The sequence below is a fragment of the Semicossyphus pulcher genome, unplaced genomic scaffold, assembly GCF_022749685.1.
Source record: "Semicossyphus pulcher isolate SPU_LCO1_2020_fin unplaced genomic scaffold, fSemPul1.0.p SCAF_14, whole genome shotgun sequence".
NCBI lineage: Eukaryota > Metazoa > Chordata > Actinopteri > Labriformes > Labridae > Semicossyphus > Semicossyphus pulcher.
Window position 1 is genome coordinate 28,107,617 of NW_027211648.1, and position 9,722 is coordinate 28,117,338.

At 40.5% G+C, this 9,722-nt stretch overlaps 1 protein-coding gene across 1 annotated transcript; it reads right to left on the bottom strand.

The window, feature by feature from the left end:
• Window positions 1–2,947: 2,947 nt before the first annotated feature.
• Window positions 2,948–9,717, bottom strand: qrsl1 (glutaminyl-tRNA amidotransferase subunit QRSL1). Its single transcript, XM_069662034.1, has 11 exons — window positions 9,669–9,717; window positions 8,366–8,525; window positions 8,190–8,288; window positions 7,999–8,095; window positions 7,727–7,888; window positions 7,425–7,600; window positions 6,397–6,509; window positions 5,974–6,166; window positions 4,254–4,371; window positions 3,931–4,136; window positions 2,948–3,466 (listed from the first exon to the last, which is right to left on the bottom strand). The coding sequence occupies exons 1-11, from the start codon at window positions 9,690–9,692 to the stop codon at window positions 3,249–3,251; spliced, it is 1,566 nt and encodes a 521-aa protein (XP_069518135.1). The 5' UTR covers window positions 9,693–9,717; the 3' UTR covers window positions 2,948–3,248.
• Between the last annotated feature and the right edge of the window lie 5 nt (window positions 9,718–9,722).

The following is a 9,722-nucleotide window of genomic DNA, read 5'->3' on the forward strand; positions in this document are numbered from 1 at the left end:
TTGTAGCACCAGTGAGCTGGGATTTGGGGTTTTCAGGGCACTATAACAGTATCAAGGAATAATGGACCTGGTCTCTAATATACCTGTGTGACATATATCTCCTTATCAAGCCATTATTTTAGGTAATATCATTTTGTTAAAGCGAATTACAACATCTACTCTGAGACTCTGACAACCACTCTGTCACTCTGCCTGTAAAACTTCATTGTATTTTATTTGATAGGGGTCTTGCTTCAGTGCTCAGATGAGCTTTATCAGACCCGCTCTACTGACGCGCTCCCGCTGACCTAATTTGTTGCTAACTAACAGCGTTTAGTTTTAGTGCACCTGACGCCTTAAACAAAATATGGTGGATATTTTAAAACTCCAAACCTCTATTTGTAATTTTTTTTACATCGCCATTTGTTATCTTATATCCTAATGATCTAATCTACCAATAATCTCCTCTATATTTATCTAATTAGGACATTACCTTTATTCAGTTTACTATATTTATTTTTCGCTTTTGTACTTGACTTGATTTCTGGAGGGCTCCTTCTAAATCATTGCTCTCTCCAGTATAAATGAAACTGCATTAACTAATGTTCTATAGTCAAATGTTACCTTTATAGATTGTTTGTAGTTCATATTATTTACAAAGAGAAGTATATGGTTCATTAAAAGCGAAGTGATGTGAAGTAAGTATATTGTGAAAATTGCTCTGAAATACAGAAGGAAGTAACCTAGTATGTTGAAACAGATCAATTAGATACATGAAAAACAATACATTCATACAGACAAATAGACAAAAGGAAGTATTAAAATAAAGAGGAAGAGTGACATCTTGGTTCACTGCAGAGAACAGGGAACTGAGATAATCAAATGAGGCTTCCTGACCTCAGCATTAACATTTCATCATATCAACTCATCAGTTATTAACATGCGCTCTACTTAAATGTTTTCTTAATGGAACTTGTTGATGCACGATTTACAAAAAACCCACAGCATTCATGTAGAAAAAACATCCAACATGTAAAAACAAATATTTAGTCTTGTGCACTCAATTAAGCTGAATTACAGCGTAAGGATTACCATGACCAAGTATAAATTCCCTCCTGCAGAGACGGGTGAGGATTATCTGTAGTCAACTGAGAGCAGGTTATTACAGACTCCTAAAGCACTCACTGCAGGTCCTTAGTTTAGGCTAGTTTCCAGCACTATAAATGGCTTAGTGGATTGATTGCACTTGTGTTGAACACTTTAATATCTTTGTTAAGGGAAAGTGCCTTTGTGAGCCAAAATGGCTTAAAAGTCTTCTGGTTGCAGCTTGTGCAAAGTTATTACAGGCTCTTTCTTCGTTCTTTCTTTTTCTTTCAGACACACTTCAGACATTTTTTTTCATTTCTTAGTGAATTGAAAATTGTCTGCACGAATTGCAACATGTGAAGTTTAAAGAGATAAATTTGAGACAAGATTTACACCTGTTATACAGCTCTGGAAAAAATGAAGAGAGCACTCACAAATGTTCTTTAAATCAGCATCTCTCTTTGCATGTCATGGCCGGCCCAATCCAGATCTAAACCTCAGTGAAAACCTCCTGAATGTGATCAAGAGGAAGATGGATGGTCACAAGCCATCGGACAAAGCCTAGCTGCACAAGAGCGGCCTAACGTCACCTAACAGCGCTGTGACAGAGCAGTGGAGAGCATGCAGAGATGCATGAAAGCTGTGATTAAAAACCAGGTTATTCCACCAGATATTGTTAAAACAGTATTCTGTTGTTCAAACATGAACATGAACTTGTTTTCTTTGCATTATTCAAGGTGCTTTTGGTTTTCTCAACCAGTCGTCATTTTCTGCAAATAAAAGACCTCAATGAGAATATTTGATTTGGATGAAGGAGAAATGTTGTTTACAATAAAAGTTCATTTAACACAAACACACACCCAAAGAAAAACGTATGTTGCAGTGGTCTCTTTATTTTGGCCGGAGCTGTAGATGATGCCAAACAGTGTCAACTTAGCATGTGATGTGGAAATACCTCTTTATAAAGTTATTTTCCCCCAAGGATTAAGAAAGTATTTAAGATACTGATACCAGGTCATTGTTATAATTTATTTACAGGAATAGGGCTTAATGAATTAATTTATATCCATTTTTAATCAATCTAAATCATATCAATATAATTCACTCTGGGCCAAAGTAGTGTGTCCTGTTTTCTATCCATCCATTATCTATACCGCTTGTCCTGTTCAGGCTCGCAGGGGGCTGGAGCTTCTCCCAGCTGTCATTGGGCGAGAGGCGGGGTTACATCTGGACTGATCGACACATAGAGACAGACAACCTTTCACACTCACACCTACGGGCAATTTAGAGTCACCACTGAACCGAGCATGTCTTTGGACTGTGGGAGGAAGCTGGAGTACCCGGAGCGTGCACGGGGAGAACACGCAAACTCCACACAGAAAGGCCCGCTATGCCTGAACTAAGATTTGAACTAGGAGCCTTCTAGTTGTGAGGTGCACCACTGTGCAGCCCCCCTTTCTGTTTTATCTCTGAAATATTTTCCTTTCTTGTCACCCAAAACTAATCTATTTGCATGAGTCTATTTAATTCAATATTTGCTCACAGCTATTATTACCCTCCGGTGGTGTACGCCAGGCCTACGCGTTTATACCAAATCAGATGTAATATTTCTTCAATATAAAGTGTTTTCAAAGAGGATTTAAGAAGAGAACAATTAAGAAAGACGATGCCAAGTTTCACGAAGGTTTGACAAAGCTGAAGAAGTTCCCTGTACTTCATGGTGTTTTTATTTCCAGTGTTGGAGCCATGCTACTAGCAAGGCAAATGTAGCTAATCTTTCCAGTTCGGAGAGTTTTTTTCCTTAAGATATAGTAAATTGAATATTCCATATCTTGATACTTAAAAACAATAACAATAATAAAAATGATTCTGTCAAAATAAATCACCCAACTCACATTTATTTCATAGCTCCACCCTTAGACAAGAAGCAGCAGGTCAAAGATTAAACATAATGTCTCTGATCTTAAAATATGATGCTTGTTGGGAAACTTTACATAAAGCCACTGGTTGCATTTATATTTCATTCCATCAAGAAAACTTGAAGCTCTGGACAGATGCCTGAAAGTCCACCAAAAATGTCCTGCAAAGGCATCTTACAAGCTGACAAAGTTCACCACAGACGATGAGCGGCTATCAAACATGAGCCTGTAACAAGTAACGATGCCAACACTCCTCAGTCCTCCTCAGGCAGCGGAAGTCTGCTCCCTTTTGGTCACTCCTGTATCACTCCTGCTCTCGCTGGAGTACCCATAGTCACTGATTGAAGGAAACCCAACCCTCTGCTCCATCCATCGGGCAACACTAAGCAGCTTCTTTTCTTGGAGTGCAGGGCTGATAAGCTGTAAACCAATGGGAAGGCCCCGTCTTGATAAAGCTGTTGGCACAGACACAGCGGGGAGACCTGTGGAGAAGAAAAGGGAGAGCTGAGGGAGAGTTCAGGTAAAGGTAAAGATTAGGATCTTGAGGTTAGTTACAGGTTAGTTTGGAGGCTCATTAGAGGCGAGAGAAAGTTTAACTCAATGTAAACTCACTCTTTAAAGGCTCTGAGTTACATTTTAATCTCAGGTTAAACTTATACTGACCAGATCAGCAATTGTTTGCCTTCAGGGGTTGACAAAGAAAGAGAACAAGCTTTGCTCATTATTACTTATTTCCCCTTTAACTGTCACTGCGACATCTATTCTCCTTTGTCATATGGAAAACAAAGACGCTTTAAGTGCTTTGCGTGTAAGGTTTTAAAGTCAAGGGTGTGTGGGTGTGTGTGTAGTATATGTGTGTATCCATGCATAATGAATATACGACTTCCTGAATCCTCCCACACTTCCTACACACACACAAGCAGTTGTCATTGTTTTCTCTCTGTACCTGCCATGTTGACGGGCTGGGTAAAGACGTCTTCCTGTGCGCTTCGTGTTCGGTTGTCTTCCTGTGTGAAGTCAGAGTAACAGGCTGCGTCAGTCAGAGTTGTGGGTGTCAGCAGGATGTCCACACCTGAGCCGAACACATGCCTGAAATCATCTGCGATGAGCCGGCGGACTTTCTGAGCCTTCAAAAAGTAGTGCTGGTAGTTCCTGCGGCAAGGATGGCAACAGTTAGTTTGTGCTTTTTTGGAAATATTACAGCTCTAATGACAATAGAGAAAGGGTTAGAGTACGTCTGAAGAAAGACGGTTCAGTTCGTTATCTTACTGTCTGAGCAGGAAGTAGTTCCCTGAGAGTATCCTCCCTCTCACGACGTCGTTGAAGCCCTCATGTCTGGTTGAAGCATACATGGTCTCCGTCGAGCTGTCCACAACACTACGATGGCCTGGAGAACAGGGATGGAAATCAATAGTATTTGTTTTTCTGATTTTGTACTGTAAAATATTCATATAATAATAAATAATAGTCTCATGTTTGAAGTGTCAAATGCTCCATACTAGCTTTATATGTTATATTTTAAGGTATTTCGGGTATTTGTAACATATATTTGTGTCTTACAGTTGTAATCTTGATAATCTCAGTCTCATTCTCTTTGTCGACACCTGTGGCGATAAACGGTAATTGCAGGAGCAGACTTCCCAGATATCCAGACAGTGCTGCATGTGTGACGTCCACGGTTGGCTCCGGTTGTAACTCTTGATTTTCCTGGCTGACGGTCGCTTTCCTTTTCAGACTGTTTGCTTCATCTGAGCGTCGAGTTTGTTTCTTCCTCTTTGGATTTTCACTTCTTGTTGAAGTTGTATCTGTAGTCATCCATCTTTTCTTTGTTTGTTCAGCCATAGTAGATTACTGTTTATGCGCAACAATTGCAGAGACCGGAAGACCAGCCGCTTAGCTCCGCCTACCCTCTCTGGCAGACCAACCACTGGTGGCTGATGGAAAACGCGTCACTAACTGGGCACTGCTTGTGATTTTTTCTGTGAAAGTCGCCACAGACACCCAGTCTGTAATGATACTATACTGTATACTGCTAATGCAAAGTCTTTCATCAGTGGGCCGTAGGCTCAATCACCATTGTGTTCCCCGCGATAGATAGTGACTTAACAGACATTTATTTAAAGGAAAATCTTCAAGATTATTACTTTAAGGACCTATAGGTACAAAAAGTTTGAGAATTGCTCCAGTAGATTGCTTCAGCCAACAGCTGCACACAGGCTGTAATGGCTGCAATGTAATCTCATGGAGACTAATATGTCCCATCAAAGTATGTCTACTAAAAGTGCTTTTTTTCCACATATTCAGATTGTTTTTCTGAGTTCCTGACAACATAATGGAAAGGATTTGCCAAAGAGTGAGATGCTTTTTAGAAACCAGAAACAGCCGTCACATCCCTCTCTTCAAAGATACCAGACTCCATAGACTAAAACAGTAATTCTACACGTGTTGCTGGTCTGCTGCTGCCTCAATGGGTTTGTTTGTGTTATGGTGTGACCATGATGGTTTAAAAAAGTACTGTTTTTGTCAATGGAGTCTGGAAGCGAAAAAAGGTCTACTTCTGTAGGAATCTTTTCCATAATGCTGTAAAACACAGAGAATAACAGTCAGTGGCAAACACAAGAACTTTTATTGGGGGCTTTTTGCCTTTATTCGATAAGGCAGCTGAAGATCGACAGGAAATGTGGGGAGGAGAGAGCGGGGGATGACATGCACCAAATGACAGATTGGGAGTTGAGCCTGTGATCAGTGCGAAGAGGACTGTAGCCTCTGTATATGGGGCGACTGCTCTACCATCTGAGCTAAACCAGCGCCCCAATGCACATATTTTGATCGAGTGCATTTCCAGAGCAGAGCGAAACTTATGCTGCAGCCATTACAGCCCGTTTTGTGGCTGCTGGCTGAAGATTTTCTGGAGTAATTCCAAAACGTTTTGTACATTTTGGACCAAATTGTCCTTTAAAAAGGTTAAATGTTTTGTACTTCTTCTTACCATATTCTAGGCCGTCAAAACGGGCCATGTTTGATGCCACCTCAGTGTGGCACAGGACGTGGTAGCACACGATGGAGTACTGGGTGTGGGGGAGGGATACTTGCTCCACCCGGGCCCCTGCAGTCTCAAACAGGTCAGCAACACGACTCCACTGTGCTAGAGTCTCCTCAGACAGACCCGGGGCGTGGTACTCCTGTGATACATTTAGAGACAGGAGAGACGAGCAGCATTAGGAAATTAATCTTTTAATGTTTTTGTTTAGCTTTTGCCTTTATTTGTTGGACAGCTGAAGAGAGCGGGGGCACCAGCACCCCGAAATCAATCTTTTTATGTTCACTGTGTTTTTGATTCCAAAAATACATGTGTCAGTGAGGCTGAGATAATGAAGAGGAGGTAATGATTCTAATATAGGGATAAACTCACCTTAGGGATGCCCACACAGATGTTCTTGACATCCAAGTCTTCAGGTAGCTCTGTCAGGGATGAGGGCGAAGGGATAGTTGTTGAGTCTCTGATATCAAGGCCTTGGAGGATACCTGTGTGTCAACAAAATTCAATGTTAGGTCCATATTTGAGGTAAAATGCACAAAAAAATTGAACTTTGGGTCGGTTTAGCTCAGCGGTTAAATTGCAGGACCCATATAAAGAAGCTACAGTCCTCTATGCGGCGGCCCAGGGTTCAAGTCCTGCCCTCGGCCCTTTGCCGCGTGTCATCCACACTCTTTCCTCAACTGTTTCCGACACTATCCACCGTCCTCTCACTTAATAGCGAGATTATGTTTATTTTATGTGTTTCTGACAAGAACACATTGTGTGAGACTCGTTGATAACGTAAGAAAAATATTTCCATTGCAAAGTATTCTTTTTCCAAATATTTAAAAAAGTTGCAAAGTTTATATTTATCTTTGCTTGTTTGGCTTTTGCTGGCGCCTACCTACGCCCGTTGGTGTGTTAGCATCGACCGGGTGTTGATCTGCAGAATAGTGTGTAGGCAATGGCAGGATGAATGTGAGGCCTGCATGCTTTTTTATGAACAATATGACTAGTACCCCCTTGTAAAAACCTTCCTTAATAGCCCCAGTAGTGGTCATCTACACTCACCAGCCACTTCATTAGGTACACCTGTACAATCTAATGCAGTTGAATACAACAGCACTGCCGTGGACTCTGCTTTTATGAGGTTTAGTTTTTGTTGACTTTTTTTTTGTTGAGTCGGAAGTGTGGTAGTGTAGTGTAGTTAAAGGTGGTGTTGTACTCTAATTTTTTGTCCTCCCTATTTACATACATGAGGGGGCCAGAGTATTAGGAACACCTCTAAATATAATGCAGCTCAGCACAGCCCCAACACCAATTATTACCTAGACGCTGAAATATCATTGAATTAACACCTCTATGACAGCTTAGAAAAAAGCCTGTACATTACAGGCAACATAAAATCAGTAGTTTCCTACCTAAGACGATGGCTGCATCGCTGACACTGCGGGTCATGATGCCGGGGACATCCATGGAGTTTACCAGAGGGATGAGACCGTGTCTGGACAGCAGGCCGTAAGTGGGCTTCAGTGCCACGACACCACACAGTGCTCCAGGGTTACGAGTGGACCCTCCTGTGTCTGAACCCAAAGCCCTGCCAAGTAATAATCAATACAGGAAATCATGATTCTGAACAACAATCTGGATCTTTACTTTTCTATTTCTTTGCAACATATTATCTTTATTATTCTTCAACTAGTGGATATGAATGTTTCCTCACAGGTAGCTGGTGAGTGAGGCCACAGCTGCAGCACTTCCTCCTGAGCTTCCTCCAGTGACGACCCAGTCAGAGTCCGGAGCTGCCCCAGTCTGCTCTCTGTAAGGAGCAGCATAGCTCCAGGGGTTTCTCACTGGACCAAATGCTCCATCAATACTGCCTGCACTGTGACACAAATAAATACAAAGCATCATCATGCTGTTTATAAAGAAGACAGGGAAATGTTACTAGCTGTAACGTTAACACTATTCTAACATTGATAAAAATGGACTAACCCCATTGCAAACTCATCCATATTGGCCTTTCCCACGAGAACAGCCCCTTGGTCAAGCAGCTTCTGGACCACTGTAGCATTGTAGGGTGGAGTGTAGTCTGGAGACAACACAACATTAGGTTAATAATAATGGGATTGGGATATAAGAGTATAAAGTATGCAAGTCATACTTTCTCAAAAAATCACACAGACCTTTCAGCATCCTGGAGGCACACGTGGTCTTGATATTTTCTGTGCAGAAGTTGTCCTTCACTGCAAAGGGGATTCCATCCAGAGGACCTTTAGGAGCACCTGACGGGAAACAAGAGGAAGCAGTAACACCTATGACTCTACAAAGATGATATACAGAAATACTCACTTGTACACACCTTGTAGCAGTCGGCTTTCTGCCTCTTGAGCCTGCTTCAGTGCCAGCTCCTCTGTCACAGTGATGTAAGCATTGAGATGTTGTGTTTTCTTGATGCGGTTCAGACACTTCCTACAAAGCTCTGTTGGGGAGAGTCTTCCCTCCCTGAGAGCCAAAGACACCTGAAGAACAGGGATGAAACAACCAGGTTGAATGTAACTCTTTAAGTCAAAAGGCGAATGGATCGATTCTGATTAAGTGTCTTGGGATGTATGACAGTGTGACAGGAAGTCATTCCTGCCTGTCGCCATCAAACTTTACAACTCCTCCATCTGACTGTCTGACACACAGACACCTATTTTAAACTTTGCACTGAACTCTTACTGAATATAAGCTGCATAATTGTGCAATAATTCAACTGTGCATTATTTTGACATAAATACTGCCTTATACTGTTCATTTTTAAATAAATCTTATGTATAACTTTTTTGCATCGTAACTCTTATTTCGCATTTAACTTTTTGTGGCAATCTCTATCTTTATTTCTTATTTTATTGAATATATGATGCATATATTTGACATTTTTCTTTCTTCTATTTTATGCCATATATTTCTCTATGCTTTCTGTGTCAGAGAAACAAAAGGGAAAAACAAAATATTTCTGATTGTGCTACTACAACCCTGAAAGTGTAAAAGCTACAAAGCTGTGAAAGCACTAAAGCACTGCTTTACTTATGCATCAAATATGCATCGTTTTCCAATAATGCATATAATAAAAATAAAATAATGCTTTAAATTGAGTGTTTTTTCATTGCGATGGCTTTTATATCAATTATTTCAGAACATTTATCTCCTTATACTCTCAATTATTGTTTGAGTTTTATGTCTTACACTTTATTATAATAATATTATTGCACAATAATAAAACAAAAAGTCCTAAGCTATGTAAAAAAAATATTAGTAATTCAATTATTGGCGGGACTTCTACCTGCAAACGAACATATTTTCATGGCAACTTTATAAAGCTAAACGTTAAGCAGTTTTTTGCTTGTCTTGGTAAGCTAGTTAAATTTTCTACTGCATTCACACAAATGTCATTTAACTTTCATCACTGTACAAAATGCATAATGCATATACAGTTATAATGTTTTTAACTGTTGCCTGACAGCATGTTTTATCACTCAAGAGGCAAAAGTAGCAGAGATGTCATTTATTTTTCTTAAGCTAGTTCTGATTTGCCAGCAGAAAACGTCCAATAGTGAGCTAAACGCGCTTAACGAACTCGGAGACCGAAGCTCACAGAACAGTCAAGTAATCATACCAACCTCTCTTATTGTCAGGCCAAGCATGTTTATAATAATCCTGTTACAACCTTTGAA